Source organism: Pleuronectes platessa, chromosome 15, assembly GCF_947347685.1.
Source record: "Pleuronectes platessa chromosome 15, fPlePla1.1, whole genome shotgun sequence".
Taxonomy (NCBI): Eukaryota; Metazoa; Chordata; class Actinopteri; order Pleuronectiformes; family Pleuronectidae; genus Pleuronectes; species Pleuronectes platessa.
In genome coordinates, this window is record NC_070640.1 from 7,965,876 (window position 1) to 7,983,332 (window position 17,457).

At 40.6% G+C, this 17,457-nt stretch overlaps 1 protein-coding gene across 3 annotated transcripts in view; it reads left to right on the plus strand.

Moving 5' to 3' along the window:
• The window catches only part of LOC128456731 (rho GTPase-activating protein 26), a 76,016-nt gene that overhangs the window by 46,716 nt on the left and 11,843 nt on the right, over positions 1-17,457 (plus strand). For all 3 annotated transcript variants that reach the window (XM_053441039.1, XM_053441042.1, XM_053441040.1), the window contains exons 12-20: positions 559-595; positions 859-924; positions 2,512-2,586; positions 2,692-2,776; positions 4,128-4,186; positions 12,264-12,369; positions 15,419-15,578; positions 16,726-16,870; positions 17,109-17,280. In XM_053441039.1, the coding sequence (XP_053297014.1) occupies positions 559-595; positions 859-924; positions 2,512-2,586; positions 2,692-2,776; positions 4,128-4,186; positions 12,264-12,369; positions 15,419-15,578; positions 16,726-16,870; positions 17,109-17,280 (905 nt within the window). The remainder of the gene's footprint in view (positions 1-558; positions 596-858; positions 925-2,511; positions 2,587-2,691; positions 2,777-4,127; positions 4,187-12,263; positions 12,370-15,418; positions 15,579-16,725; positions 16,871-17,108; positions 17,281-17,457) is intronic.

Below are 17,457 nucleotides of genomic sequence, written 5' to 3' on the forward strand. Positions count from 1 at the left end.
AGTCATCCAGACAAAGTCATTATCTCTTTATTTTCTACAGAATCGTTTAAACATAGATTGTAACCCATGTAAATGTATTATGTATGCGATAATGGTTGTATGCCAGTGGGTATTAGCGTGGCTTTGTCTCAAGAGATAAAGTGGGTCTTCTTCTAACAAGTAGGTTAGTGGTTCGGTCTCTGCCTCCTCCAGTCGGTGTGCCAAGTGTCCTTGGGCAAGACCCTGAACCCTTAATTGGCCATGTTTATATCAGTGTGTTGATATATGGCTGTGCGTGTAAATGGGTGAAAGTAACTTGTCCTGTGTGGTCAATAAGACTAGAAATGATAAACATAGATACAGTCCATTTACCGTGTCCTGTTGCAGAGGTTTTTCAATCATCCGTGAATCAATCTTAGTTATTGTGTTGACATTTTCAGTGGAATAAGCAGCGTTAACTTAGAAACATTCAAAGTCCTAATTGATAGATGTAGAAGAATATCTAGTACAATCCTTTGTTCTGTCATCGGGCTTCTCTGTAAATTAGCTGAAGAAGTTGTTTTTTCTTTTTGTTTGCAGGTTTACAATCTGAACAGAGACAACCAGGCTGAAGGCCGTAAGTAGCTTCAAGTGATTCATTAACTGCTTTATATAAAAATACTCTATTGCGCTTTTATTTACGATCCAGAGAATAAGTCTAAAGTCTATAATATAAATTCAGTGCAGATCATTTCAATTATTTATTCTCACCATTTAGTATTAGATGATTATCCTGTTTCGCAAAGCAAATGTAGATGAAAACCATTTCCTCCGTCTGACCCTGACACATTTCACTGCGACGGCTCACACCTCCTCTGTTCCTCTCCCTCTCCCCGTCAGTGGCCCAGCTGGATGTCACTGGGTTCAACGTGATGAAAAAATTCATCTATGCAGTGGAGACGCGAGGTACGATGTTATATCAGATTCTGTGGATTTCCTGCTTCTTATGTATGATACTCTGCACTTGAGAGGATCTGTGTTTAATGTCGCAACGCTGTGGTGCATGTGCTGTCTGAACCGTCAGCAGCTGTCGGCTAGAATTGGACACTATGATATCAGCCGACACCTCTGAATATTTATTCTTACTCTATTTACTTAGTGTTCTCATAATTACTTCCAAATACATCAAGTGTACCTGCAGGCAAATCAAATGTGAAGAAAGGCTGATTCTGTTTTTCATATAAATAATTCAATTGTGAGAAGATTACAAGCACTTTGCATAATGTGGTAAAATTCAGAATGCTAAGTCAGATCAATGAAAATGAATGGGCAGCTGTTTTAATGATCAGTTTTGCAGTTCTAGCGTCTCAGCACTCAGGATTTAAAGTTTTATTATGTATCATATGGTCAATGGAAATCCTTTTTGGTGCTTTTGATTGTTTTCAACTCAAAAGAAGTTAATTGAAAATATCATCTCTGGATTTGAGGATATTTTAAAATACATTTTGTTTTCTATAATCTTAGATTTTATCGTCCAAGTGATTAATCAAGAAAATAATTGCAGATGAATTGATGATAACCGTCCCTACATGCAGTAATAATTATTAACTTTTAAATTATAAAAAAGATGTCAATATTTGCTTGGTCCCAGATCTGATCAAAGTGTGGCCATATCCGTTGAGCACCTCTAGAGCTGTACTAGAAGTTGCTATAGCAACTGAAACCCACTGTCGGTGGCAGAGTAGTATTTGTACTCGTATGTATGTAATAGTATGTAGAGCTGATACTTATCCCTTCTGATAAAAAACTAACTGTTCAAAATCTCAAGAGACTCTGAACGTGTAAGTAAATACACATGTATAGAAATAATAGATTTAAATACACTAAGATGTATCACACAAGCTGTTGGTAAAGGCTGCTTTGAAATGACAGGTGTCAGAGGTCACCTGGGGGTTTTAAACCCTTCACCTTTTGAGTATGTTATCATCGGATGCACCAGGACGTCTCCTCTCCACTGTCATTCTTCTGAAATGTCACAGGAAAGGTCCACATGTGCAGGAGCATTACCTTTTCCCTTCATGTGCTGCACCAATCCATTGCTGTACACTCTCTCTCTTCCATCACTTGGCAGAAACATTTACATTTTGATGGAATATAACGATGTTCGTGTTCTTCTTCAGCTGCCATGATTACTCTTTACACGAGGAGGACGTGTGGAAATAGAATGGGGACAAAAAATAATGGATGTTGTTATTATTCAGGAAAATCCACATGTGCTTAAATGCTCAAATTTTCTTTATTTCACTAAATAATATAGTACAATATAATATACCCTCATTAAATGCAAATTGTAGGTTTTGTGTAATTGGATGATTTAACTGTTAATTATAACATTTCCTTTGCAACTGCGTGCTACATCAATCTTTAGTCATTTCAAAAACAGTGTACAGCAGTCTGTATAATTAAGAAAGTAAGGAAATTTATCATCTATTCTGGTCGCTTTACAATTTCCATTGTATAAGAACAGGAGGCTCTTTCCTTTTCTCCCTCTAGGTATCAATGACCAGGGGCTGTACAGGATCGTTGGTGTCAACTCCAGGGTACAAAAACTACTGGGCTTCGCTATGGGTAAACACAGAAACACACACATTCAGTCCAAACTGAAGCTAAAATCTATTTTCTCCTCCTCAATTAAATGTCTCTCTTTTTATCTTCATATTTCATGCCCATCAGATCCAAAGACGTGTGCCGACGTGGAGCTGGAAAACCAAGAGTGGGAGATAAAGACGATCACAAGTGCAATCAAGCACTACCTCAGGTTTGTGTGAAAAGGCTCAAATGAACATATGAAGAATGTTCAAGACAATTGTGACATATAATTAGAACAGTAATGTACTACATTCTCTATAGTTGATATCATAATTTCCCCATTTATAACTCAGATGGAGGTCTTTAAATTGTATTCGACATTTTAACCCCCACAGTGAATGAAAGGACTTTGAATTATTCCTCTCATTACTGTACTTTTCTACTCCTTTCACTCATAGTGCTTGAATAAATTCACAAGGCTGCTTTCAGTCTCATGTGCAGAATAAAGCGGATCTGTGGCCTGGATTCAGCATAATCAATTCTTAATTTTCTCCATTAATTCGTACACTATTTGCTATAAGTGATTTTTAAATTGCAACAACATTGAGCTAACACCAATGTTATTAAATCTACCTAAAATGACAGAAACCTTCTTAATGTATTTGATGTGTGAGGCGGTGGAATAGTGGCAGAAACTTGGACTATGGGCAGAAAAGGTCTCTGGTTCGTCTCTGGTTTGACTCCACGGAGAAAAAACAAAAAGACGAACCTGGATTGATCTGTCCAAAAATCCAAGAGGATTCTCCCTACCCTGTCTAGTGCCCCTGAGCAAGGCACCTTACTCCCCCAACATCTGCTCCCTGGGCGCCATACATGGCTGCTCACTGCTCTGTGTGTCCTGCACCAGATGGGTCAAAAGCAGAGATTAAATTTCCCTACCTGCATGAGTGTGTCTGTGCATGTGTTTGGGACAAATAAATGCATCTTAATCTTAATCTTAATTTGGAGTTTTTTGGTTTGGCCCATGTCCCATCCACTAACACAGAAGAGGCGGGAATCAAGGCATGTAATGCAGCGAGCCACCAGGGGGGGATTGAGATGCTTAAGTCTTTCTGGGGAGCTTACATTTTGTCAATCTTCATACAGTCAATGAGTCCTTTGAGTTCATCCGCAGCCTTACCTCCAGGTTGCTGCAGATCAACATATGAGTTAATGGAGGGATCAGGGCGGTGGAGGGTCGGCAATGGGCAGCTAAGCGGATTGAGAAATACATGAAGGGAGAGATGGGCGTGTTGGTGCTCAAGCTGTGCTCAATTTACTGCGACACATTTACTCCGTGCACCACTCACATACACGTGGGTACACAAATCATTAACATGTGGACACACTGGCGGCATCAGGACCTCAGGTCAGGTGTCGTTGAGTAGCAGCAGGAGCCATTACGCTCCTCAGGCGGCCAGCGATAAACTGATGTCCAGCTGTGGATGTTGGCACTGTGGAGGAAAAATTGACACGAGGAAGAATGGTGTTCATTCACTGTGTTTACTAACCTGAGACCTCTCCGTCCTCCGTGTCCGCAGGGTGCTGCCCGCGCCTCTCATGACCTACCAGTACCAGAGGAGCTTCATCAAAGCTGCCAGTGAGTTTTCACCTTTTTTAAACATATTATTTGCCTCTGTGCTGTGATTGTGGCTGGTAGGACACACGACTAACCCGCCTGCAGTTTGAGGTCTGTTTGATTCCCACTGAAAACACTGCAAACGGTTATTCTAAGGCCACAGAGGATTACGCTGATAAGCCTGAATTAAATAGATCATATGGGTTTACATGGAGTGCACATGTTCCTACAACCAACCAGTGGGTCGCTGAATCCTGTGGTTTGGTATTAATTTAAGCTGAAATCCTCATGGGTAAAGTCATGTTTATATACTGAGTTTATGAATTGGATTAAATATGGATTCCCTTTTAATGTAACTATGGTTTCTATTTCCTCTCTGAATGAATCTGTTTGAAGATGCCTCCTAAGCCGGAGAATGAGAACATCATATGACTCATCGTGTGATTGAGGTCACGGCTTTCTGTTAGACCAGTTGCCAGTTGTAAATAGACCTTAACCTGCTGAGAAACCAGCAAACCCACTGTGCTGTGAGGATGCCTCTGTGTATTTGGTCTGGTGGAGGCCCCCCCAACTGCACGGCTTTATGTTGTCTGTGACACACAGCGTGTCGCTGACCTGCTGCATGTTGTGTTTTCATGAAATATTTATGAGATTCAAATGCCACATGAAGTGTAATAGCCTGCAGAGTAGATCTTAAAGTGATAACGTGATAAAACTAAGTGGATGGAGTTTTTTTTTTTTCAAACAGCAGCTGCATAAACGTTCCTTTATTTCATACCAACACCTGATGGGTGGGGTGTATTGATTCAGGATGAATAATCTCTTCATAATTCACATTCATCTGGCCTGAGAACAGTTTGCCAAAATCATTTCAGTGCACTGGATTCTTCACATGTGGCTCCTAGGCAACAAAATAAACTCAGGCAAGCTCGATCTGTTTTCAGCATCAGAGTAGAGACTCTTCTCAGCAGAGTCCGGGTTGTTTCTGGCCTTGTTCTAAAATACCAGTGAAAAGTTGTACAACACCTTCATTTCTATAACTTAAACTGTACAATTCAAGATTTTGTGAAATCAAAACATATAACATTAAACATATAAACATTTTTAGATGCATAATCTAAGTGTGGAAGGTGGAGAGAGAGGGGAAGACATGCAGTAAGAAGTAATCAACAAAAGTTTGAGGACCTGAAAAAGATAGGGTTGTCTGTAAACCGGTGTAATTTAGTTAAATTAATCTTTCTTAGCTTTACTTTTTTCTACAATTTGCTAGAAATGTTTTTTCTACTTGACGCTTGAAACTTTGGTTTTATTCCATCGGGCTCAGGTGCAGCTCAGTCTGCTCCTCGCTCAGTTTACTCTCGTCTGATAGGATGTGTCGGTGACCTGCTTTCTTTGTTTGGTCGGTCACTAAGCCTCTTAAAAGCCGAGCTGACAGGGGAAAGGAGTCCAGGAAATGACCGTGCGTCTCTGGCAACACAACCAAGAAATGGCTGCACAGTGAGGCCAAACGGACGCAGTATGAGAAAGTGTGTAAATGTGTGTTTCAGGGGAGAGGAGAAGTGTGTAGCGTGGCAGTCGAGGATGCCAAGCTAGCTGGACTGATACCAGCCTGGACCACCCATGCTACAATACATGCATTCATGGATTTGTAATAATCCTTAAACAGAGCATGTGCTTTCCAGGAGTTCGTATATGTTAAGAAATGTATACGTTTGACCTCACCTCTGCTCTCTCCTTCTGTTAAACCTCTTCTCTCTCTTTTATCCCGAGCCATTCTTCGGTTTCTGTTTACGTGGGTGTCTGCATTTAGATGTCATGAATCTGTGTGAATGCATGTCCGCAAGAGTGTGTGTGTGTCTGCGTATTGAAAGTGTGCTGCTTTTGTTTTTCTTCCAAGGAAGAGTTTTGCAGAAGTAGCGAGGTGTTGTAAGGACAGCGTCCTCTCTTGAACTCCCTTGTTCCACACCTCCTTTCTCCTCCTCTCTCTTTCGCGTGTCTTTTCCAACTCCTTCCGTCACTCCTCCAATCCGCCTCCTCCTCTTGTTTCATCTCATTGTATTTGCTCCCATCCTGCGCTACTCTGGTTTTATGTATTTGGTTTGAGCAGAGAGCAGAGAGTAAGAAAAAGGAAGAAATGGAGTGGAAGAAAAGGAGGAGAGAAAAAAAAGAGTATAGAAGGGAGGGAGATGAAGGCTGTGCCGCCTGGAATTCAGATACCTGTCTCAGGCATGTGCCAACAAGAAATAACACCTACAGTAATTACACTACGTCTGTAGTCATTAGTTTTGCTGTCATATGTCTCTCAAGTGGATCAGTTATGAGTTTTTTATATTTCACATTTGCGTCTCTTTTTCGTCACTTGATTTTCATTAGGAACAAATCTTTCCCTCTGCTAGACGATCTTTTTTTCTCTGAGCTGCATAAAAAAAAATCTCATTTTTGCTCCATGAACTTCTCAGATGTGAAAAAATCTGAGGAATTAGTGGTGAAAGATAATTACCATGACTTTTTTTAATCTATTTCTTCTCTATTTATTTGAGGTTATATACAGTAGATACAGATATACATGGCCAACATACACTATTACCCCATAAACCTCACATCTGGCATTGCTCTGCAGTGTGTGTGAATACCTGAATACCTGAATGCCTCCCCGGTCAACTGACTCAGCAGTAGATACTTTTTTATTGGGTTCGATAATGTGATGACAACATGAAACACAACAGAACACGCACATTTTTTTTTCTTCGCGCCGTTGGCGAGTAAATAGCCGTAAACATTTGTACGCTTATTGTTTTGGGGATAATGTTATTTTTTTTCTTTATGTCGCACAAGACAGCAAGGTTTATGGCGCATCTCATGACTCACCAGGGAAAAAGCTAATAACTGAGGCTAACTCCTCGTGGCACAAGGAAACACATTTTTGTAAAACCTGTTGCAGCATTCAGAGTTCATGTCAGATGGTTAAACTTGATCTGAAACCTCATTCCTCCAAAACCTTTCCAACACTATTATATGTTTATATGTGTTTTACTTTTCAGACTCAGGCTCATAGCTATGTTAATATTTTTGAACTTAACCCGTTTTTAGCCTTTTGACCTGATGAACATTTGAGATGACAGTGTGTCCTTTTGAACCTTACGTGTGACTCGGGGTTAATTTGTTTTAATGTTGATGCTAAGTTTTCCGAACTGACAATCCACCAAGCAATCCATTTCAGGCAGCGATTTGGTCATTGAAGTGTAAAAGGATTACAACTCCACCCCCTCAGGCCCTCATTTTTCATTTTTCACATAACAATTTCCATCAGCTTTTTGTCTGCACAACCGAGTGGAATGCCATGATTGCTTTCAAGACATCTGAAAGTATGCCGCTTTAGCACTGTTTGTATGATTGATGTGTCGCGCCTTTGATTCTATTCAAGTTTTAAATATTTAGAAAAAGACGTGAGCCTTTAGACAAATATGTTAAAAGTTGGTTTCAAGCGTACCTTATAGCCTTTAGCAAGGTAGCACGGCCATCCCCTCTCACTAGCTATTTCCCCCAGCTCCTCATAGGGGATCCAAAGGCATTCCCAGGCCACATGGAATATAAAACTCCTGGATATGGCCCAAAGCTGGCCTCCAACCAGTCGGATGTGCAAGGAATATCTAAACAGACGGGCTTCCAGGTGGCATCTTAATTAGGGGCCTAAACCCCCTCAGTTGACTTCCTTTTAACCCAAAGATGTAATATTTATTATGTCATAGAACATTTTAGTCTTTGTCTACAGCATTGTCTCAGAACGTGATGGGAGGCTCAAGCCATCTCTACCCAACACGCAACAATACCAACGCTTGGTGCTTCTCCTGTAATGCTGAGCTGCACCTGTGCACATCTCAACTGAACATAGTTTTATCCCTCTTCCATGGTTACTCACATTACATGAGTTGAATCAACTGGATAGTGAGTAGCAAGTGAAAAACAATGATGTTATTTCAGTAGTAATGAAACAAATGCTAATACAACTTTATGTTGTAGGCCTTTTCTAGACAAGGTCACAGAGTGCTAATCTCCATAGACAAGAAATTACAGTGCCCGGAGCCTTGATGGCAAATGCCTGGTCACCATAACTTACCAGCCTTGATTTAGAAACTACATTATGAATGCATATGCAAAGGTGTTACCTTCAATAAAGCAGGAAAATCGTTTTCATTGTTGTACACATTGTTACTGCCTACACGAAGCTCATGATCCTCGATGCACGCTGCTCTGTTTTCCCGAAACACCCATTTTACTGACACTGCAGCTGTGTACCTGTTGAGCTCCTTGTTTTGATGTTGAAACAAGACATTTGATGGTACATGTGCACACGTGAGATTTCGAGTAACAGTACATCCAGAGTTTATGTTGAGTTCAAAGCTCGGCCAACACTAACACATTTCCACTTAACATCGAAACCTGCTGGCTTTGCTCCCATCGATGGAAACGCTGTGGTCAATTATTTAGACGGCTTTTTGTGTATGTGTGTGTGTGAATGGGTGCAGGCGGTGTTGTATTGCTGCCAGCCAGGTGGTGTAATTTCAGCCTTCTACTAAAACAGTGGTCAAACATTATGCTTTCTCAGTTCCACCATGATAATTATGATAATTTCTGCAGGGGCGTTCAGACAGGGTCCAGCATGTCTTTCAGCTTGACGTGAAAACATGGAGTAGAAAAGTGGAGATTTCACATTCAGGGCTTTGTTCTGGGAAGAGACAGAAACTTAACACAACTAGAAATACACAGCATTACTCCTACTTCAGATTTGTTGTGTGGATGACATTAAACACCCACCGCTAACACTTTAACACCAAACAAGAACAGTTGAAAGATGTAAAAAGGGGACGTCTGAAAAACTGGGTTATATCCTCTGTGAATTTATTCATTACATCATATTTGACCTACTGTTAATATGAAAACATTGATTGGTGCTGCTTTAAACCAGGCATGTGCAGTATTTTGGTTTCTGATGACTCAGAAAGATGCAATACTTCACACAGAATGAAACGCATGTTTAAATATTCTGTTCTTTTATCAATCTAGTTCAGCCATATGGTTGATAATGAAAAATAAAACAGTATATGTTTCTATATTCGTTCTGTTCTCTCTTGTGCACGTCATCACAGTCTGAATCCAGGAAACTTGCTATAGATGAAATATAGGATATATGCTGCTGGCACAGACCAGGATTAATTCATGAATTTGAATAATAAATGATGAGAAAGTAGAACAGGTGATGGTGCTGGAGTTTGTTAAGGATAAACCGTAGGTCAGCAGATGTGGTGAGCACGCTTCATTTACCGTGCATGGTTGTGTACGTGTCTGCTTTCCTGACTTTGATTGTAAAAGTATGTACCCCATACATAATCAAAAGCCCTGCTTGCTTAAGAGATGCACAAATTAAATTTTGATGAAGTGAGGCCCAGACTTGTTTTCAGGCTCTTTTCTTAGCTTATTCAGATCTTGAATGAAGATGTTTTTTTTTTGTAAGTACACATTCCAGATTTCCCATCTGGTTTCAAACAAATAATCACTTGAATAAGAAGCACAGTTAGGTTTGTAACAAGAGTCGGCCAAAGCCAAGGATGAGCCTGAACCTGGGTCAGACGATGTTAGTAAAATGTGCCCCCAGACCTATTGTCCTCGGCTGGGAGAGGCATGTTTGGACTCACTCCTGGTTGTCTGTCCATCTCAATCTGAAATTCCAATATCTCTTTCCTTCATTACTCCCTCGACAGCAGTTAAGGTTGTATTGCTGTCTGTGAAATACTCAAACAATTACTTAATTGATTTCCGTTAAGTTTCGGAGTAGATCAGGATAAATGGTGGGATAGGTTGTTGGCCTCTGTGGTTACATGCACTCTCAGAGTGCCCTTCTATTTGGCCACAGGTCTGGAAAGACATGGATGTAAACTACCTGACAAGTTGGCTGGAGGCCACAAACCAGGGGGCAGTAGTGTGTAATGTCATGTTGTGAAAAATATGAAAACATTCTCTTTATATCAAATTTGCAGCCTCACCTAGTTAAATGTTAATCACAGTGTTGGGAAATGCAACCACATGCATGTGTAACAAGAAGGGAGGGCGTGCGTGGATTCTGATTGGATGTTGTGCATAAGTACGCAGGTGTGAGCGTAATCAGATTCCTGTGCCAGCGAGCATAGTTTGTGTCTGTATTCTGTGCAAAGGACTGAAATTCAAAGTAAGAGAAAAAAAATTCAAAACGTTGTCGTCTGTTCAGTGATGGATGAGGCGGAGGCTTCGATCATGATAAATGACTTGTGCTTGTTGTAATCACTTGTGACTCAGCACCACAGCAACTGACCACAGTGTTGCTGCGCTGCTCTGAATGCAGTTTGTGCAGTTGTTTGGTTTTTGACTCAACACAGTGGCCAGTGTGTGTGTTTTTACAGTATAAGCATATAACATTGTGTCTGTTTATTTATTTTGAGAAGATGAAGCTGAATTAATAATAATCACAGGGTTTGCAGGGGAGTTTGTGAGGCTTCTGTCGGTTTTTAGGCACAGAAAAATGGAAAAGTTAACCAATATAACTGAAAATGAACAGAGGCAAACTGGTTAATATTACATTTAGTTTGATTTTTTAAATACACATAAAGTAGATGTTTAACTATACTCAAAAATGAGGTTTTCTCGAAGCCTGACGTGTTTTCATACATTGCTCTAATGTACCAAGTCACGAGTTGTGGTTTGAAGGCACAGTCGTGTGGGTTAGAGCACAGTGTTGGCAAAGTGGTGGACTGCATTGGAATATAATGCATTATACGGAACCAGAGGGGAGGACAAGTGTTGCTCTTTCCATGTGCATGCATCTTTTAGGATGTGTGTGTGTGTGGGCGTTGTGGATGTGCAGGTGCATGTCAAAGATATTTGACTTTGTGCGTGTGTGCGAGTGATGTGTTTTGTTCTTAGTGTTTGTCATGCAGGTGTGTATCCACTTAATCTTCAATTGCAGCTTTTGATCGCTGTGTCTTCTAAGTGTTGATGAATATTTGTATATACTGTTTGAGGTGGTTAGTCTGTGTGTGTGTGTGCGTGTGTGTCAGATCTCGATAGCTCTGTTAGTTGGTTTGAAAATGTGTGCGTGTTTTGTGAGTGTATTGCCTTGCGCTGACAGCCGGGGCCTGAGGGCTGATCTAGCCAGAGTCTCCTGTCAACTCTTTGTGGATCATATCTGTATCCGTGACTGATTAAAGTCATGTGTCAACAACAGGTCTCTCTGCATTTATGTCTGTCTGTACCTCTCTCTGTCTGTACCTCTGTCTGTCTGTCTGTCTGTCTATCTGTCTGTCTGTACCTCTGTCTGTCTGTCTGTCTGTCTACCTGCTAACCACCAGAACGCAGCTCCTTCATCCCGCAGCACCACTCCTTTTATTCATTTCTGCTCATTACTCTACCTATCCTGTCTGCTCTCTGCGTCTCTCTCCGTCTGGAAATAAATTCTCATTCAGCCATGATACTTATTGCTAAGTTATAGTCGTCACATTCAGGCATAAGGTTATATTTTTTTCATTCAGTGAAAAGAACGATTGAATACTCTGTCTCTACACTTTTCAACTCTCCCGTAATCAATAGTCTTTAAAAAACTGGACTACTTTCTTTCATTGTTTAATACACTCTGGTGAAAACCTCTGGGCAACTGGATGGTGCAGAATAATAAGGTTATCAGGCTTTATCTGCATATAAAATACTTGATAGAGAACAGTCGAATTTATCCTTCACACTATGATATAGGACTCTCAATACATGCACCACAGCTGTGAAATACTCTCTATAATAAATCCACAGAGTCTTAGAGAGTCTGACCAGAGCTGTAACTTGTAGTTCTGTCCACTCTTTTTTTAAATTATTTGCTTATTCATACATACCAGTTTGTTCTATGTTTCTGATTGCACAATAATAACTGGTTGCCTCCTTGTAACAACAGGAATGGAAGCACTCTGGCTCATTAGCTGTAGACGATTTTCTTCTTTTTTTGTATGAATCAGTTAAAAAACTAAAATTATCTGTGATATGCTGACTGTCTCTGTCTCCCTGTTTTTCTCTATCTGATCAGAATTGGACAACCCGGAGGCCAGGGTGACAGAGATCCACGCTCTGGTGCATCGACTGCCTGAGAAGAACAGACAGATGCTTGAGCTGCTGATGAAACACCTGAACAAGTAGGTGGAGACATTACACACACACACAGACACAAACACGTTTGTATATTTATCTTAGTGAGGACACTCATTGGCATAATACATTCCCTAGCCCCTTACCCTTACCATCAAAACTAAGTGCCTGACCTAACCTAAAGCTGATTCTAACCCCAACCCTAAAACCAAGTCTTAACCCCAAAAAGTCAATAAAGAGGGGGGGGGTCAAAAAGTGAGGAACGGCCAAAGGGACCTCGCTTTCCCAAAATATCCTCACTTTGTAGGTTATAGACTCAAACTGATCCTCACAAAGATAGCTGTACAAGAGCACAAACACCCCCCCCCCCCCCCCCACACACACACTGCACTCTACTCTAGTAAGTAAGTAAGTAAGTAAGTAAAATTTATTTATAGAGCACATTTAAATACAGCATAACTGACCAAAGTGCTGTACAATGACAATAAAAGGCAAATAATACAATATAACAATACAAATTGACCATAAGTACTAAAAACCAATACAAAGTGCAATAACATTCAATAACATTCTCTACTGCCCTTTTGCATTATGCCAATGTTTACTGAGCTACAAGTAATTTGGTGATTGGCAGGGAAACCTGTGCCAAATCTGGTTTAATAAGTAATCATTTTCACAACATCTCAATTTTCTCAGTTTTGTCAGCCACCTGTAAATCGCTGCTTATTAGCTGATAATAGGAGGCTGCTTATCCTTTTAAGCTGATTTGAATTCACTGTTTCGCTCAGGAGTGTTTTCAACAGGACAGATAATGATGAGTACTCCACTCAATTATGTGCAATCGGTAGTGAGGCTCCTGCACAGATCTCTAGAGTCCGTTCCCTGGCACACGACCCTGCATCGTCTCTTTCCGACAGTTGTAAATCCAACGTTTTCGTCCAGGTGTTGGCATAGCAGAGAAAAAACACTGAGCATGACACTGCTGCTTTATGTGTAATGCTTCCTCTAATGCAGCCGACTGACGTGGTGTTTTCAGTCTAAAACCACATCTAAGCCCCTGTGGCTTTATCAGGCTTTTGTTCAACAGCAGCAGCAAAATATAATGTATGAAAAAGGGTCCGTCAGCGATTGTCTTTACACAGCACGCAGGCACATTTAATGCAGGTATTCTGGGAACCTGTACCTGGATTTAATGGATTGTACCTTTTGAATGGCTGAATCCCAGTAAACACACCTCGGCTCTTTCAGCTCAGAAGGTTCATCGTCAGAGCCAATTGTTCAAATAGAAACATTCACATTATACAAAGAGCAGATAAATGTTAGGGTTGGGGGAAATTTATGGTGTGAAAAATGAGACAGAAAAATTAATTAAAAGATGTGTAATGCATGAAATTAAAAGACAGTTGAATTGAAGGTTATTTATGTGAAATTTACCAAGATTGTCTCACTGTATATCTCTATAAATAAATTGTGGGACTTTCAACTCACATTAAGGAATGTTTTCTACACCGATAAGATTTTCTCCTTGGCAGGGCCTCTTAGTTCGAAATCTCTTAAGCTTTACTGTCATGTTTTTATTCTTAAAGCATATTTCAAAAATAAGAAACATGACATAAACAGATAAAACTAACCCTTGTACTCTTTCATCTTTTGTGGTCAATGACTTTGACTTCCTCCCAGTTGATGGTGTTGTTTTCTGTTGCCGAGGCTTTTATTATTTATATTTTCTCCAGAGCCCCTGCACTATTGTTCATGCTCAGTAGGATGCACTCTCGTAAAACTCTCCACCAAAGATTTCAAAGTGTATTATGGTATGTGGACATGTGATGGCTCTGGAAAACTCTGGTTAACTGATCTGAGAGATAAATCTATACAAGGAGATTAGAATTAGAATATACGGCGCTCTCACAGGAAGGCATCTGTTGATTTGGTCGTGTATGTTTTAGTGGGTGAATCTGCTACTTCCACCATAAGTGAGTGTTGGTTTATGATCTGTCAGAACTTGTTTTGTGGGATGTAAACCAAAAGGGTTTATACCTGATCTGCGCGGCCACACACACAGACGCTGTGAATTATTTCATGGTGTTTGCGCTCGTTTGTAAAAATGAGAAGTGCCAAGAGTAGTTACACAAGAAACGGGGAAAAAAGAAACTTAGAGGGAGAGAAAGGTATTCTTCTTTGGCCCTCTGAGTAGCCGACCAATCACAGCGTGAAGTGGCTGGACATGATCTATATGTCGGTTGTAGAAAGTTACAGAAATGGTTATGAACACTCCAGGATCTTTAAAAAAAATCTGTTTTAGGTTTATGAGTGTGTTATCCTGTCAATTCAGGCACATCATTAGTCCCACCGAGGAGGGTTTCTCACGTCTTGGAGGCAAGAACAGACTGGCTTTTATTTCTTGTTGCTTGCCAGAACTGAACAAGCTGTCAACATAACACTGTTGTATTATTAAATTGTCCATTACATATTCTAAAGCAACATTAACATTCTTCAGAGGCTTTATTTTCAGCAGATCCCTTTTGAGTGTCCAAATTCAAAAGATATCAAGCACTTGGTCGGCCTCACTGGTGCTGGACATGTGGCATAGAGTTTCTTAATTGGATTTTCTTTCTCTAAAAACATCTGCTGCTGAAAACAGGTGGAAAAGAGGATTAAGACTGAATTAAGACTGGAAAGTTTTGGGGGAGATGAGATTTAATGTAGTACTAACCAGTGATGGAAGTACTCTTACATTGTAGTTATAATTGGGTAAAAGTACAATTGAATGGACAGAAATGTACTCAAGTTAATTAACCTCATTCACTTTTCCACTTGAGTTAAAATAAGTAAGCGATGTCTTTTAATACTGAATGCAGGAGGCGGGGCCAGAGTGGATCAACAACCCTCTCGTTATTGATCAATTAAAAAAAATATATACAAGTATTAACATACACACATACATTATATACATATTATATAATGCACTATCAAAATGTATAAGAGTACAAAGATCAGATATTTTCTGACTAGTAACTAAGTAAATGTATTTTGTTACATCCCACCACTGATTGTCACCCACGCCCTCTCTCTCTTTCTGTCCAACCCCTTCACCAGTGTGGCCAGTCACGACCAGCAGAACCTGATGACCATCGCTAACCTGGGGGTGGTCTTCGGGCCGACTCTGCTCCGCCCCCAGGAGGAGACGGTGGCGGCCATCATGGACATCAAGTTCCAGAACATTGTGGTGGAGATCCTCATAGAGCACCATGAAAAGGTGAGACGTTGTTTGAGCCTGTACACACATGAATAACAACAACAGTAGTGTCTGGTGACGTGCTACAGGCTTAAATGATTAGGGGGATTGTGTGATTGTGCATTAAACCAACAATTAATGCACCAAACCGTTATATCTGAACACCTGCTACACACACACACACACACACACACACACACACACACACACACAGAAACCACACTCTCACACAAACACACACCGAATAACTGTATAGATTGTACTCATAAACTTCAAAGCCACTTTCCCCCTTAGATCCAAGCAGCTTATTGGCAGGTCAAGCTGCTTAAAGATGTCGCCATGGCAACAGATAAATTGGCGTTACTGTTGAAAACTCCAGCACACACACACTAACACGCACACACACACACACACACACACACACACACACACAAACAGGCCCCTACACACACATGTACAGTCAGACCTCCCAGTCAACAGCTGTGTCTAGTGCATGTGATAGAGCGAACCTGCGTCCTCACAGAGATCAAAGTCCTTCTACTGTGCAGGGGAGAGAAATTACTATCTGCACTACATGTATATGCACAAATAAAAGCATGACCAGAGTCCAATTGTTTTTATTGGAATTTTAGCTGTTTCAGAATCACTACCACTAAAGTCTTTAATGTATGCTGTTGTTAAGGTTTTGCAAATTTCCTGTTGGAAGAAGAGTTAGCAGTTTAAAGTTTGTTTGGCAGAACCCAGGCTGGAATGGTTGCAATGCATTTTCATAAATCCAGAAATTACAATAAGATTCATACTGTATCAGCACATTTTTTAAAGGAAAATATAATGTGACCCCACTATATGAATTAGTGGTTAAACATGTCAAGTTGCCTTATTTAGGACTGGTTTTCGTGTGTGATAAAAATCTTGACCGTTGTATTGATTTGCACGTTTTTACAACTAAACACAACATTGTTATCACTGTTTTTTTCCTACATGCGATAAGATAATACATCTTCGTTGCCCTGCAGTCACATATGAAGCCATAAATTACTTAACCTTCACAAGAACATGATGTACACCATGTTTTAAACCATTCTGTGTAACGGTTAAAGTTTTTCTACCCACAACTTCTGTATTGTTGATTCAATTTTATTCAAACCTCACTGTCTTGTTGGCTCAGATATTCAGGGAGGTGCCGAGTTCTGCAGCAGGTCCGACCAACCTGCAGCTCAACCTGTCCAGGAGGAAAAGCACTGATGGCAAAGCCCCGTCCTGCAGCGAGAGGCCTCTCACGCTCTTTCACACACCAACACATTCACAGAAAGGTGAGCTGAGCAACTTAATTTGCTCAATACACATAATGATAACAGTAACAATCTTTTCTCCCCCCTGGGTTTTCTCTGTTATTCTTACTCCTGCTCTGTGTTGCATTATCGTTGGCTTAGAGAGAAAATAAGGCTTCTTAAACTACCACTCTTTCTAACTGGGGCTATTTGGTGTTTTCAGACAGAAAAATGTGTGTTTTTCTGCAAAGAGTCTGCAATTTTCTTTCTTTTCATGCAGGTGAAAAGACGAACAGTGTCGTCAACGAGCTGCAGCAGCCGGTCTCCTCCTCTTCTGTCAACTGCAACAGCAGCAGCAGTAGCAGCAGCAGCAGCCAAGGCCGAACCCCGAGACACAGCCTGACCAGCAACGACGGAGAGCAAGACACACGGCAGATCCGCCCCAGTTCACTGTGAGTGTGACAGAGCATTGGCATAAAACTCATGCTGATCTGTGCAGGGCCTCGGGTCTGCCTAGGAGGTTATGTTTTCACCAGTGTTTATCTTTAAGTCAGCAGAATAACAAAAAAATTATTACATTTTGTGGAGGTGTGCAGTATGACCCACTGATGATCCTATCCAATTTTGTA